At 48.9% G+C, this 15,890-nt stretch overlaps 1 protein-coding gene across 5 annotated transcripts in view; it reads right to left on the reverse strand.

Moving 5' to 3' along the window:
• L1CAM (L1 cell adhesion molecule) overlaps nucleotides 1–15,890 on the reverse strand; it is a 603,152-nt gene that overhangs the window by 56,183 nt on the left and 531,079 nt on the right. For all 5 annotated transcript variants that reach the window (XM_086940236.1, XM_086940234.1, XM_086940237.1 and 2 more), the window contains 3 exons: nucleotides 15,002–15,145; nucleotides 5,252–5,363; nucleotides 4,354–4,520 (listed from right to left, as the gene is read on the reverse strand). In XM_086940236.1, the coding sequence (XP_086796362.1) occupies nucleotides 4,354–4,520; nucleotides 5,252–5,363; nucleotides 15,002–15,145 (423 nt within the window). The remainder of the gene's footprint in view (nucleotides 1–4,353; nucleotides 4,521–5,251; nucleotides 5,364–15,001; nucleotides 15,146–15,890) is intronic.

The raw sequence follows: 15,890 nt of genomic DNA on the forward strand, positions 1-15,890 counted from the left end.
TTGCGCCATTCTAACGCCTCGTTTTTCATGTGTGCTGCATTAAGCCGCACACATACATGTTATAAATGCCATGAATGATCGTTTATGTGCAGGAAGCGAGACCTTCCTGCACATAAACAATCATTTCCCCCATCGCAGACACCCCTGCACTATGGTGGCAGGGTGCCTGCGTTGGCGCTAGGCAGCTGAACTCAGAGCCAGCGCTAGGGGACACGCAGGGGTGCGCCGCATTCTTGTGAATACGCCACATCCCTGCCTTTTCAAAATGGAGAAGCGGGGCGTTAGCAATATTTGCTTCATGCTACACTTCTCCATTCTGTTGTAAATATGCCCGCCTCTATGTTTGCAGTTATGCCAGGTGTAATGCTGAGATCCCTCATGGTGTTGCTAAGTTACTGTGGAATGTTGAGACACTGAGAATTTCTGTGTGTGTTGCTAAGTCACTGTGTAAGACGTAGAGTAAAGGAGTCCCTGTGTGTGCTGTTAATTGACTGTGTAATGCTGGGACCCATGGATTCAAAGCACTTGGGGAGGATGGGACACAGCGGATGGGACAGAGTGGATGGGACAGAGTGGATGGGACAGAGCGGCTGGGACAGAGTGGATGGGACAGAGTTGATGGGACAGAGTGGATGGGACAGAGTGGATGGGACAGGGCAGATGGGACAGAGTGGATGGGACAGGGCGGATGGGACAGAGTGGATGGGACAGAGTGGATGGGCATGGCGGATGGGACAGAGTGGATGGGACAGGGCGGATGGGACAGAGTGGATGGGACAGGGCGGATGGGACAGAGTGGATGGGACAGGGCAGATGGGACAGAGTGGATGGGCAGGGCAGATGGGACAGAGTGGATGGGACAGGGTGGATGGGACAGAGTGGATGGGACAGGGCAGATGGGACAGAGTGGATGGGACAGAGTGGATGGGACAGGGCGATGGGACAGAGTGGATGGGACAGGGTGGATGGGACAGAGTGGATGGTACAGGGTGGGTGGGACAGAGTGGATGGGACAGGGTGGATGGGACAGAGTGGATGGTACAGGGTGGATGGTACAGGGTGGATGGGACAGAGTGGATGGGACAGGGTGGATGGGACAGAGCGGATGGGACAGAGTCGATGGGACAGGGCAGATGGGACAGAGTGGATGGGCAGGGCGGATGGGACAGAGTGGATGGGACAGGGTGGATGGGACAGAGTGGATGGGACAGGGCGGATGGGACAGAGTGGATGGGACACTGGGACAGAGTGGATGGGACAGGGTGGATGGGACAGAGTGGATGGGACAGGGCGGATGGGACAGAGTGGATGGGACAGGGCAGATGGGACAGAGTGGATGGGCAGGGCGGATGGGACAGAGTGGATGGGACAGGGTGGATGGGACAGAGTGGATGGGACAGGGCGGATGGGACAGAGTGGATGGGACAGGGTGGATGGGACAGGGTGGATGGGACAGAGTGGATGGGACAGAGTGGATGGGACAGGGCAGATGGGACAGAGTGGATGGACAGGGTGGATGGGACAGAGTGGATGGGACAGGGTGGATGGGACAGAGTGGATGGGACAGGGTGGATGGGACAGAGTGGAAGGGACAGGGCGGATGGGACAGAGTGGATGGGACAGAGTGGATGGGACAGAGTGGATGGGCAGGGCGGATGGGACAGAGTGGATGGGACAGGGTGGATGGGACAGAGTGGATGGGACAGGGCGGATGGGACAGAGTGGATGGGACAGGGTGGATGGGACAGAGTGGATGGGACAGGGCGGATGGGACAGAGTGGATGGGACAGGGCGGATGGGACTGAGTGGATGGGACAGGGCGGATGGGACTGAGTGGATGGGACAGGGTGAATGGGACAGAGTGGATGGGACAAGGCGGAGGAAACAGAGTGGATGGGACAGGGCGGATGGGACTGAGTGGATGGGACAGGGCGGATGGGACTGAGTGGATGGGACAGGGTGGATGGGACAGAGTGGATGGGACAGGGTGGATGGGACAGAGTGGATGGGACAGGGCGGATGGGACAGAGTGGATGGGACAGAGTGGATGGGACAGAGTGGATGGGACAGGGTGGATGGGACAGAGTGGATGGGACAGGGCGGATGGGACAGAGTGGATGGGACAGGGCGGATGGGACAGAGTGGATGGGACAGGGTGGATGGGACAGAGTGGATGGGACAGGGCGGATGGGACAGAGTGGATGGGCAGGGCGGATGGGACAGAGTGGATGGGACAGGGCGGATGGGACAGAGTGGATGGGACAGGGTGGATGGGACAGAGTGGATGGGACAGGGCGGATGGGACAAAGTGGATGGGACAGGGCGGATGGGACTGAGTGGATGGGACAGGGCGGATGGGACTGAGTGGATGGGACAGGGTGAATGGGACAGAGTGGATGGGACAAGGCGGATGAAACAGAGTGGATGGGACAGGGCGGATGGGACTGAGTGGATGGGACAGGGCGGATGGGACTGAGTGGATGGGACAGGGTGGATGGGACAGAGTGGATGGGACAGGGTGGATGGGACAGAGTGGATGGGACAGGGCGGATGGGACAGAGTGGATGGTACAGAGTGGATGGGACAGAGTGGATGGGACAGGGTGGATGGGACAGAGTGGATGGGACAGGGCGGATGGGACAGAGTGGATGGGACAGGGCGGATGGGACTGAGTGGATGGGACAGGGTGGATGGGACAGAGTGGATGGGACAGGGCGGATGGGACTGAGTGGATGGGACAGGGTGGATGGGACAGAGTGGATGGGACAGGGCGGATGGGACTGAGTGGATGGGACAGGGTGGATGGGACAGAGTGGATGGGACAGGGCGGATGGGACTGAGTGGATGGGACAGGGCGGATGGGACTGAGTGGATGGGACAGGGCGGATGGGACAGAGTGGATGGGACAGGGCAGATGGGACTCTAAAGAAGCCAGTTAGTTTGCGGTGCACAAATAAATGAGTGAAACAAGTGTCATCTCTGTGAAGACTGATACACCATGCTGTGGTCAGTCAACAGCTAATCTCTGATTAGACAGAGCTCAGGGTTCAGGTCCTCACTCCAGACTATGTCTGGGTAGTAAATTCCGTTCCGCTCGTGGAATTTGCAGAATTTGGGTAATTCTGCGTTCCACGGAGAACGCGAAATTGCCCAAAATTCTGCGTTCCGTGACTTTGTGAATTTTTTTGCTTGTTCACGTTCTCAAAATGCTTGTTCGTGAGATATTTCCCCCCCGAGCACGCAAACAGCAATTGCGAACAGGAATAAAGCATTGCGAACAAGCAATTCCGCGTGTTCGCGGAATTTCTGCATGTTCGCGGAGATTTTTTACTGTTTCGCGGAGATTTGCGTAACGTGATTATGCAAATTGCGCCCACCCCTACTCCAGACCCCTGGTGGTCTTCACTCCTAACCCCTGGTGGTCCTCACTCCTAACCCTCGGTGGTCCTCACTCCAGACACTGGTGGTCCTCACTCCAAACCCTGGTGGTCCTCACTCCAGACCCCTGGTGGTCCCCACTCCAGACCCTGGTGGTCTTAACTTCTAACCCCTGGTGGTCCTCACTCCGTCTTCAGTCCTAACCCCTGGTGGTCCTCCCGCCAGACCCCTGGTGGTCTTCACTCCCAACCCCTGGTGGTCCTCACTCCAAACCCCTGGTGGTCTTCACTCTAAACCCCTGGTGGTCCTCACTCCAAACCCCTGGTGGTCCTCACTCCAGACCCTGGTGGTCCTCACTCCAGACCCCTGGTGGTCTTCACTCCAGACCCCTGGTGATCTTCACTCCAGACCCTGGTGGTCCTCACTCCAGACCCTGGTGGTCTTCACTTCAGACCCCGGTGGTCCCCATTCCAGACCCTGGTGGTCTTCACTACTAACCCCTGGTGGTCCTCACTCAAGACCCTGGTGGTCTTCACTCCTAACCCCTGGTGGTCCTCATTCCAGACCCCTGGTGGTCCTCACTCCAAACCCCTGGTGGTCCTCACTCCAGGCCCTGGTGGTCCTCCCTCAAGACCCCTGGTGGTCTTCACTCCTAACCCCTGGTGGTCCCATTCCAGACCCTGGTGGTCTTCACTCCTAACCCCTGGTGGTCCCCATGCCAGACCCTGGTGGTCTTCACTCCTAACCCCTGGTGGTCCCCATTCCAGACCCTAGTGGTCTTCACTACTAACCCCTGGTGGTCCTCACTCCAGACCCTGGTGGTCTTCACTTCTAACCCCTGGTGGTCCTCACTCCAGACCCTGGTGGTCTTCACTTCTAACCACTTGAGGTCCTCCCTACAGACCCCTGGTGGTTCCCCTCCACAGTCCACACCCCTGGTGGTCCTCACTGCAGACCCCTGGGGGGCATACTCACTCTTCACACTGAGGGTGGCGGTGATGTAGACGGTCTCCTGGTCGTTGCTGGCGGCGCACATGTAGGAACCAGAGTCCTCCCACTGGGCGTCGGAGATGCGAAGGGTGCCGTTGGTCAGCAGGAAGTGACGCTCCTTCTGTAGAACCTCTTCCTGTTGTCCGTCCAACCTGTTGCGAAGAAGAACAAGGCCTAGAAGCTGAGCTGGGTGGGCTACAGAGCGGCCTGCACTTTGCATCTCACATTTGGTGGGCACTCATGGGGGCCCGTGACGGGGGCCCCAACAGGATCCAAATATTCTGTCTTTAGAAGTTAAGAGCAATATATTTTACTCCTTCAGATAATATAATCTGATGATTGTCGACCAATGGAGTGGTTCATTCAGTGAGGGGTGCAATATTAATGCAGAAAGCAGAAGATAAGCAAGAGGAGGTGCACCTCGAGCGCTTTAATGGTGGGATAAAGGCGCTATATTGTTTCTGCAGTTGGTCAGTTCGAATGTGGGCACTGGAGGCCTCTTGGCTAGATTCACACAACGCGAAATAACAAACTTCACAACCTATGTCGCTTGGCCATATGTGGTGGTGGCAACGGAGGACGTCAGAGGACGGTGACATAGGGGACGGGTCGCCACGACTATATACAGGGTGGGCAAACAATGCACGGGTGGTAACCTGGTTCTCATGGGCTCTAGTATACAAGATCAGGGGCAGGAATTTCGGAGCCCATGGGAAGGCCATGTGTTGGTTTCCCTCACCTGGCAAAAGGGCATTTTTTGTTAAAAAGAACAAATATGGCCCCTCTATCGTGTGAGGCCCATAGGGCCTTGCTGTGGTAGCACCGGCCATGGTAGGGTGTAGAGGAAAAGCAGACGCGTACCACAACCTGTGTGCTCTCTTACCATTGGATGGTGGGCACTGGGGCCCCAAAGGAGGAGCAGTTCATAAATACGGTCATTCCTTCTACCGCTTGATACTGCAGGTTGTCTGGGGTCAGGATCTGCGGGGGGAGCTCTACAAAGGGAAAAAAGATCATTAGCAAACATAAAATGCCAAGGAGGGGGTGGAGACGGAAAAGAGGGGAACAGGGTAGGAATTTGGGACTTTTGAGCGAAAGAACAGACACAAATAGTGACACATAGCGATACAGAAAGACATAGGGACACAGGTCAATCCTTTGTTTTTGGTATTGCACTTGTACATAAAAATGAGAAAGGACTTAATATTCACCCTGAGTAAGGCTGGAAAGGCCGAAACGCATCAGTACTGTTGCTGCCCACTCAATAAAACATATGAAGAGCAGTCGAGTGGCCAGAATTGGGATCATGGAACCAAAATATGCCATTTTGAAATTCTTCCCCCGATTTCTTTCCTGTTGTTTTGAACCGTCACATTTAGAGAATAGTATTGCATGAGCACCTCTCAGCGGCCCTATTTTTCTGAATATTGCAGGACCCTTGTAGACAGGAAAGCAGTAGGAGAGGGCATCAGACATACCACACCTTTTTGTTTTTTTCAATTTGCCAAATCTGGGTAGTGTAAATAGTGCTGAAGCTGTGTATTCTAATCTAGGCGCTACCTTTGTGACATTTCTCTACAATCGCTTCCCGGGCAACCACTCATCTGAGTAGGGGCGAGTGCGGACGATTGCCCTCCTGCAATGACAGCAACAACTGACAGTCATTTGGCCAAGACATATTTGCGCTCACTTTATACCAGAAAGCATGTTATGGAATATGATGTTAATGAAATTTCTTAAGCGCGCAAATACCGGGAGGTGTCGAGGCGCTGGTGCAGAAAAATAAGCTAGGATTCGGCCACTGATTTAAACAAAAAGCCATGTTTTAAGTGCCTTTCTGAATGCTAGTAAGCTAGGCATGCCTCTGATATTAGGGGGCAGTTCCTTCCAGAGGTTGGCTGTGCCCAGGACAACGCTTCTACCTCCTCAGTTGGTCCTGTGAATCCTGGGAATGGGCAGGTTATTTGCTCCTGAAGACTGCAGGTATCTGGATGGCTTATTATTGTTAAAGCGTTGTCTCAAATAGGCTGGCCCGCCTCCATGCAGAGCTTTGCATGCAATGCAAAGGGCCTTAAATTTAGGGCGTGGTCAAATAGGGAGCCAGTGTAGGTTGCAAATAGCTTGTGTGGCTGACTTGAACTTGGGAATTCTCATGAACAGTCTGGCTGCGGCGTTTTGCAAAATTTGCAATTTATTCAGGTGTTGGTTCTGCATATTTAGGTAGCGGCGTTACAGTGATCAACTTCGGATATGGTCAGGGCAGTAACCACCGGCCTTGGCTTCTTCTGGGATGAAATTGAGGACTTTCTTGATAGTCCACAAAGTGTAAAATGCTGATGAGATCACAACATTTACCTGTTCTCTAAAGGTGACTTTACTGTCCATAATGACTCCTAGGTTTTTGGTTTCTTAACTGGGACCGTGAGCGAACCTAACTCCTCTGGCAACTTTGACAGGGACCAAAATATAGGCTGGTTCACGACAAGATGACCTCTGTCTTACCTGAATTAGTTTTTAGACAATTTCTATCATCCGGTTGTTAATTGTTAACATGCATTTTTGAAATCTTTCTCCTGTATCAATATCCTGTGTCGTCACTGATACCACAATTTATGTGTCATCTGCGTAGGATGTAAAATCAAAGCCAGATGATAGGGGAGCGAGCGAGGGGACATGAATATTAAACAGCGTCGGGCTGATGGAAGAGCCCTGTGGGCCTTTGTATGGAAGAGAAAAGGTGTCTGAAACATACGGATCCAGGGCCACTATCTGAGTTTGATCCGATAGGAAGGATTTTAATAGAGAGAGTGTCGCTCCTTCAATACCTACGGCCCGGAGCTGGTCGACCAACAAAATGTGGTCGACCGTATAAGTCAAGTAGGACCGGGACAGCCATACCTTCTCGATCAATACTCATCCTTCTTTCTTCTGTAGTTTTGATTAAGGCTGTCTCAGTGCTGTGGCAGGCTCTGACACTGAATTGAGAGTCATCTAATGACTGGTTATTTTAAATACATTTTTGCCAATTGCCGGTTTATTTCCTTTTCTTCTAATTTAGCAGCAAGGGGCAACCGGAGATAGGTCGCTAATTACTGGAATTGGTATAATTTAAACTAGGTTTTTCCAATAACGGAACAATGGAGGCAACCTTCCACTGTTTTGGGAAGTTGCCTTTCCTAAACATGGCATTAAAAATGTTTGTTAGCTGAGTGGCAATAATTTCAGTGGCTAACTTGATTATGGCAGGAGGACAAGGATCAAAAATTGATCCTGACCTGCCACCATGAATCAACGACAAAACCTGGGTTTGGGTCAATGTGGAACACTTGGAGAAAAGGGCTTGGCCTACCTCCCTGGTGATGTTTATTAGCTTCCTGGATGCAGTTGTAGTTGTTCTCAAATTAATTACAAACCTGCTCAACTTTCTCAAGAAACAAATTTACAAGTGGATTGGAGAATCCCTGACCGCTGTCTAATTTGTTATTACCTGGCACTACGGCGATCATAGAGACTACGAGAAAGAGTTCTATGATTGATATTTTTGCTAGCTCGGTTTTTTGTGTGAAGTAGCCAGAATTTTCTTGATTTTTTTTAGATTTATACCTGCTCACAGCTGATTTATATATTTCTTTTCTACCTCAGTATACTCCTTCCACCATCTCCGTTCTTGTCTTCTACGTGCTTGTCTCATCAAGCGAGGATTCTCATAAAGCCAGGGTGCAGAGGTTTACCCGGATGCGAGCCGATAGACTTAAGTGGAGCTGACTGAGATATTGCCAACGACAACCATTCTCGATAAGAGGTGATGGCTAAATCCAGGTCCTGTATGATATCCAACTGGCCCTGCTCAAGACTTTGGATTAGTTACTCCTCCTGGATTTTATTCCATGCTTGAGATTTTACTCCATTGCAGGAGATTTTTTACTTCAGAAATAACTGTCTGGCGGTCCGTCCACGCCACTGGCCAATGCTCACCGGTGCTAAGGAGGGATTGTTTAAAGATATCCCATCCAGCATATCTCCGACACTAGGAGCGGGCCATCCACCAGCTGGGTTAGACCAAAACAAGCCAGTGTGTTAGTAAGTTCCTCTATTTCTTTATCATCAAGGCTTTCCAGAAGGTAGTTGAAACCTCCTAATATAGTCACATTGTTAGTAAATAAGCCAGATTCCAAAAGAGAGCTTATTGACCGGACAAAAGTATTCGTATTGTCCAGTGGTCAATAGATTAATAACCCCTTAAAGGATTGAGTTTTGGTGAGTTTGATATTAAAAGTCAAAACCTCGCAAGCTGGCCTGGAGGCTGGCTCAACAATCATTTGCAATGCAATAGGTCTGACATTTATGAGAGCTTGAGCTATTGGCATTGCAAATGACAATGGCTTCTATTTATGTTGTTTTTAAAACAGATAAATAAAGGGCATTGTTATTTACAATGCCAATAGTTTAAACTCTCGCAAATGTGAGACGTGTTGTATTGCACATGCGTTCAGCACCCATGCTACAAAGATATTTTTTTAAAGCGTTAGGAGTGATAAGAGGGAGCAGACAGGACAAACCGATTTGAGAAAATAGTGCTCAAAGGCAGTAATTAAAGCCTAGTGAGTAACAACACACACAACAGGAGGTGTTGCCATGGCAGGTTACAAAATAAGACAAGGCGGTACCAAGGAGGAACTGCAAAGCCTATTGACCAATGAAAAAAGCCACAGTTTACAGTGGACAATGACACAAGCCAATAATAAATATGGGCGGAGCTTCTGGTCCATACCTGAATACAGCACGCCTCGCAGAACAGCGTAGCACTGCCCAGGCTCAACCTAAAAATGGCAAAACAGGTATCCCTGTAGATGGCGGCCAGACCACCGCCTCCTTTAAGAAGTCTGTCTACACGATACACGGCATAGGGTGGTTTAGCGCTGTTACCAGATCAGGACCTGAGGACTCATCTGTCCAACTTTCAGTTACAAAAGTTATATCCACCTGTTTGCTGACTACAAAGTCACCGAATTCAAAAGCGTGTTTTACTAATGATCTGGTATTTTAAAGGGCTGCCTGAATTTTGTGTGTGGCACCCGTACTAATACTAGCAGTTGGTGCTTTATTGCTCCCAATTGGCACTCAGTCTACATTCAATTATGGTCAAATTACAATCAGGACAAGTCGTATTAGGATTGTAAACCAACAGCAGTGGGTTTAAATGACCACTCGCCGGGCTCTTAACCTTTCTGGTTGATTGCAAGAGAGTGTCCGCTGTGTACATTATACAAGGAGCTGGACGGGGGTCAAAACCGGCACAATGGGCAGCGCTAGGTGCAGTCCTGGCGTGGACGGGCGCAGATGGGCACAGACAGGCTTGCTCTAAGTGCAAATTTGTTGACGCTCCTCCTTCTGATTTAAATATCCTTCCATGCGAGGAGACATAACCAGGTTTGGGCACTTTGGAGCGCAAGCCCAATTAAAAACAGATTGGCGAAACAACAAACCAAACTGGGGTCCAGCTCCCCTGCAATCCACTCACAGGCTCCCCTGAGAGGGAGAGCTACTGGTAACCAAGGCAAAGTTAACTGAAAGGCGAGGAAAAGCTAAAAGCATAAAATAAATAAAATAGGGTGAAAACCCTTCCAATATGGCGGCAAAATGAACAGGAGCCAGGCACCTCCTGAAGCATGACCTTGAAGGTTAGTAAACCTCTAATGCTCTGGGGTGAAGAAGGGTGCATCCTCCAAGATGGCTGCAGTCATGAAGTCATTTCCTGCAGTAAGGGGGGGACATCCTGAAGTGCTTCCGCTCAACATCAGCTGCGCCTCCTCCCTGAAAGTCTTCAGGAAGACACTCAAGACCTGGCTTTTCAACTGATAGGGAGTGGTTACCCCCACCCCTCACCCAGCCCAGCGCCTTGAGACCCTCACGCGCGAGTAGCACGCTTACTATTCGATTGATTGATTGATTTCAAGTGCTTCAAACTGAGGCTGGGTGACACAAGGAGAGGGACGAGGTTGAGGAATGGTCTCCAGGTTGTGTTATTGGTTGGAATGAGGACGTGTGTGTAGTGCAAGTGATTGCATTTCTCCTGCAGCGGGGGACCTTGCATGCTTCCTCTCTCCAGGAGGGCCTAGAACTCCTGCATGAGTCCCATTTAATCAATCAATCAGGATTTATGAAGCGCGTCTAATCACCCGATAGGTTTAAACCTCTAGTGTCCTGGTGCATGTCCTAAGGAGCCAGGTTGGACTGGGGCGAGTGCTTGTGAGACACCAAGTCTAGCACTGATATATTTGGGGTGACTAGTATTCATTTATGTGGTTAGTATCTCAGTTTGTCCTGTAGAGGGCTGACACAGTGGAGGGGGTACAGGCTACAGGCAGCAAAGTCTGTCTTTGGGGGGGATCCCCCAGTATCTATTCCTTTGTGTGAAGCCCCTCTTTGTCCACAACAGTACATGGTCCGGATTTCCTGAAAGCGTGGGCCCCTTGTTGGCTGAGATCTCTGGCCCTGGACCGAAAAGGATTGCTTCTGTCCAGAAGGGAGTATTTTAGGCTTTTCAATCCTCCTGTGTGTTTTTGGTGGGCTCGGACATGAGGAACATATGTTACACATGTGTACAGTATGATTGGTGCCCATAAAGACACTACGATTGCAGTGCCGGGTAGAGCTCCTCTTCATTACGTATGTGCCACCTACAGGAGGCATCTGGCTAGGTCTGGGCAAAGTTCATGGAATTCTCCGAAGGGACCCAAAAAGTCAGCCGCGTGGAGTTCCACAAGCGGTGGAGTTAGTTTTGGTCTTGTAGTTCGTGCTGATTTTTATTGCCGGTTGTTTGTCCCGTGCTGGGAAATCAGCGTGAACAGCTCCATGCGCAGTGCAAGAGGGCGCTTCTTTTTTCTGCAGCTCGAGTAGATTTTCTACTCGAGTGGCAGCTTTCTCAACCCGAACGGAAGGTTTGTCAACGCAAGCGGTCACGACAATCCGCAACCGCCCGCGATTAGAAATCTCGCTGGGAGGTGATTTAGCATTGGGTTTTCCTAGCTCACGCTCACAAACTTAACACTGGCGAGCTCGAGGGAGGAAAAAACTCCATGAACAGAGCTCAGTGCACTGCCCAGGCCTACATCTGGCCTCACTAAGTGAACAATGACTTTGAAACCACTGTGTGGCACCACCGCCACCGTCTCAGGATCCCAACTGAATGCTGCTGGTGAACTTTCATCATCTTGACTTTTCAGATATTTTCAGTAGATTCTCAGCAGCCTGCAGTGAAAGTTTTGACGTTGTGTTGTACTGCACTGCAAGTGCTTTTAGATAGCGTTTACCACCTCTGGCTAGGCTTTGGAACACTTTATGGTTGGTAGCACACTACTCCACACCCAGGATTCAGAGAAGGTAGAACTCATTACAAAGTACACCATGTAAATATATACATAGAATGCAAATATATACATAGACAATGTCATAGAATCTGTGTTTTTATAAGTGTTTGAGTAATTTGACAGTTCGTATTTATGTACTGCATGTTTTTATTTTTCACATTACATCACACAATGATATCTTCTCTAAACGCTGTAAAAATGTGATGATGGGAGGCCAACAAGGTCTATCTTGCAGGTTCAAGACTGATAATGGGCTGAGCAGGGCTCTGTTGGCCCCTCTTCTGTATTTCCTCAATATCTATATTAAATTTAGTGAGGGGGGATGCCCCTAGATTTGATCCATTGTCTATGCCTACTTTATGCAGACGACGTTGCAATTTTTGATTTAACTCCTATTGGCTTGCAAAGTCGACTGGCTGTCCTAACTAAATATGCGGAGGGTCATTTTTTGAAAATTAATATTTCCAAAAGCAAAATCCTAATCTTCCGCAAGAAAGGCCATAAAATAAAGAAAGGGTATAAATGGTTTTTAGGTCGTGAAGAGTTAGAATTGATTGACTATCTGTATCTGGGAAAGGTTTTTGCAAAAAACGGGCGAGACTCAGAACATATTAAATTATGTGTTGGTAACGCCGCCATCCTGTCAGTATTTAATGTTTAAATTCCACCCTCATTAATTTATGCTGCAGAAGTATTGGATAATAATTACTGGCTCGCCTTTGACAAGGCTGAAGTCCGGCTCTTCCGCCAAATTTGTAATCTAAATGCTCTGGCCGCCCCACATGTTTTACGCTTGGAATTTGGTTTAGTCTCCCCTTTTATTTTAGCTCTGTCAGCGGTCCTGAGGTGGGGGAATGCTCTCCTTTGGGGAGATGAGGGTTCCCTCAGGGCTGCCCTGAGAGTGGAAATCTTTGACAAGCTATAGGATCATTCAGCATTTTTTAGATCTTTTGCTTATGCAAATAACCTATTTGGGCTCAGCTTAAATAGTAATTCACCTGTGCCAAAGTAAACATTGAAGCTATTCATAAAGAAGTCTGCAAGCTCGGTCAGTATGGCAAGATATATTGCTCTAAGTAAATCTAAGCCCGAAAATGAGTTGGCTTGTGGTAGTGCTCTGGGGAAAAGGCCTCACCCTTATTTAATTTGGAATCATCCACATGGGATTAGAAGACTGGTGCTTCTTTTAAGAATTAATCTGTTGCCCCTAAGAGATGTTACTGGCATATGGGAAAAAATCTTGAAAGAGGAGAGAATTTGCGAATTATGTTATACCAAAATCCAGGATCGTAGTCATGTGTTGTGTGTCCGGAACTACAAAGGTCAAGGCGTTTGTTCTTAAAACCATAATTTATCAAATTTAATATTAATTCTTCCCAGGAGGCCAGAATATTTGTTTTATCCCCTCCTGTTGTAGATGATTCTAGGACTCTAGTTAATATTCCCGATTTCATGCCCTTATGTGGTTATATCAAATCATACACTTATACAGGCATAAGAATTATACCCATATAAAGACATAGCCAATGCAGTCCAAATACGGCAAGGCTACTCCCATAGACTCCTAGAAAGCACAACGTGTTCTTAAACAAACCAAGCCTCCAGCAGCCCGGGAATTCCCCCTGCTTCTGTATTGATTTGTCCTAGAACTCCTGGAGTCCTGAAAGAACTGCGAGTTCTTAGTGACGTCTTATGTCCAACCTTACGTCAAACTCGGCACCTTCCAGGTATAAATACACCAGCATCTGCCTTAAGCAACACACGGTGGTTTGGAGCAGATCGGCTATCTACTTGCCCAACGCCCTGCTGATGCGAGTGCCGAAGGAACCCGACCCTCCCTGCTGAAACACTGAAAGAGACGCTGTCTTTTCTCCTGCCGAGAAATCCAGCTCCAGTGTTTCCCGGTCACACTCGCAGGTTGCTGGGAGATCGAGTCCTGAGAAAGAGATACAAGATCTCCTTCATTCTATAACCAAGGTACGGAGCTGATTAGAACCACAGAGAATTCTTGATTTAGAATCTTGGCAAAAACTGTAACTCATCTACTCCTTCCCTGTACTAGGCTTAGGTTAGGTACACTGGGGTAGGCGTATCTTAGAAACACCAGTGGAGTACGTTTAGTCATCTTTTATCATTGTATGTATTTTATCCATTTTAAGTATCTCATGGCTTAGAAACCATATAAATACTTTTACAGTATTATTTCATAATACTCTTTTTACTGTACGCACTTCATTTTATGACAAGTATTGTGATTGTAGCAATGCACTTCTCTTGCATGAGAAAGTAGACTGCTCAATAAATAACCCTTTTATTGAAAACGCCCGTCTCTCTATTTCTCTGCATTTCTGGTGAAACGAAGCATGCACGATTGACTGAGTGAAATAGCTATCTATTGTTTCCGCGACTCTGGAGATATACTCCTTATTCTGGGGGAGCAAAGTTGTCATGTTTATGCGGTTGTCAGAAACTAATCCCTTCTTGTCTATCCAGGAACGTTAACACCTTCTTGTTTTTCGAGAAAGTTTCTAGTGACCTCTGGGCTGGCTGGCACACATAATTAAGTCTAACATATTCAATAGAGACCCAGTCGACCTCAGTCCTACGTCTAAACTATTGTTTATGTTATTCCAATGTGCAGAGCCTATTGGGAATATAGGAACTACACTACACTCCAAATGAAATGGTCTGTTATAGGATATTCCAATTTTTTTTAACTTTTTGTACTATTTATTAGGGTTTATTTAAAAACTTGCTATTAGGTGCCATAACTGTATTAAAAGCATATTTATCCTTCTGCCGCACTTTTTAATCTATTATTGTATTTTAGGAAAAAAGGGAAATATTTTTTGTATTGTATTTTTAAAATGTTTTTTTTTAACTGTATTGATGCACTTTGTGGACCTCCGTATGGAGTTCCTTAACAAATAAAACTTTTGACTTAACTTGCTGTAAAAATGCAAGGCTCCCAGGGAATTCTATCCTGCTCGTGGTTTTCACTTGCTTTAACTTTCTTGCATGTATGAGTAAATTAGGCTAGGGTTGATTTCTAACCCACAACGGCTCCTCCTTTCAGCCTGGACTGCTCGCCCTCGGCACCAGGCGAGAGTCCGTGATCACAGGGCCACCCAGGAGGCTTGCACCAGTCTGGATGAACTCAGGAGAGCAGATGTAAACACCAGATCCAGCAACTACCCAGAGCCCCGGACCCACGACAGGCATCACCTCAGTTTAGAGAGGATGAAAGGCGGAGCAGTACTCACTCAGGACGTAGATGTGTGCGTTGGCCAGGATGTGTCCGTGCTTGTTGACCGCCTCGCACTGCGCCACGGCCGTGTCGTTCGGCTGCACCGAGGACATGATGAGCGCGCTGTCCTTCACCCTGCGGGAGGGGTTGGGGTCCAGCTCTGAAACACAGCAAAGGGGGGACAGGTCAGGGACCAGGGCTGTCTCTACTACAGTTACTGGAGTAGACAGACAGATATGAGCCTCACAGTGAGGTAAGAAAACAGAGCTAGGTGTGAGGTGACCAGAGCAAGGTGTGAGGGAGCAGAGCTAGGTATGAGGGAGCAGAGCTAGTTGTGAGGTGACGCTACAGAGCTAGGTGTGAGCTGACCAGAGCTAGGTGTGAGGGAGCAGAGCTAGTTGTGAGGTGAGGTTACAGAGCTAGGTGTGAGCTGACCAGAGCTAGGTGTGAGGGAACAGAGCTAGGTGTAAGGGACCAGAGCTAGGTGTGAATGAATAGAGGTAGGGGTGAGGGAGCAGAGCTAGGTGTGAGGGAGCAGAGCTAGGTGTGAATGAATAGAGGCAGGTGTGAGGGAGCAGAGCTAGGTATGAGGGAGCAGAGCTAGGTATGAGGGAGCAGAGCTAGTTGTGAGGTGACGCTACAGAACTAGGTGTGAGCTGACCAGAGCTAGGTGTGAGGGAACAGAGCTAGGTGTAAGGGAGCAGAGCTAGGTGTGAATGAATAGAGGTAGGGGTGAGGGAGCAGAGCTAGGTGTGAGGGAGCAGAGCTAGGTGTGAATGAATAGAGGTAGGTGTGAGGGAGCAGAGCTAGGTATGAGGGAGCAGAGCTAGGTATGAGGGAGCAGAGCTAGGTGTGAGGGAGCAGAGCTAGGTGTGAATGAATAGAGGTAGGAGTGAGGGAGCAGA

This window comes from Lissotriton vulgaris, chromosome 10, assembly GCF_964263255.1.
Source record: "Lissotriton vulgaris chromosome 10, aLisVul1.2, whole genome shotgun sequence".
Taxonomy (NCBI): Eukaryota; Metazoa; Chordata; class Amphibia; order Caudata; family Salamandridae; genus Lissotriton; species Lissotriton vulgaris.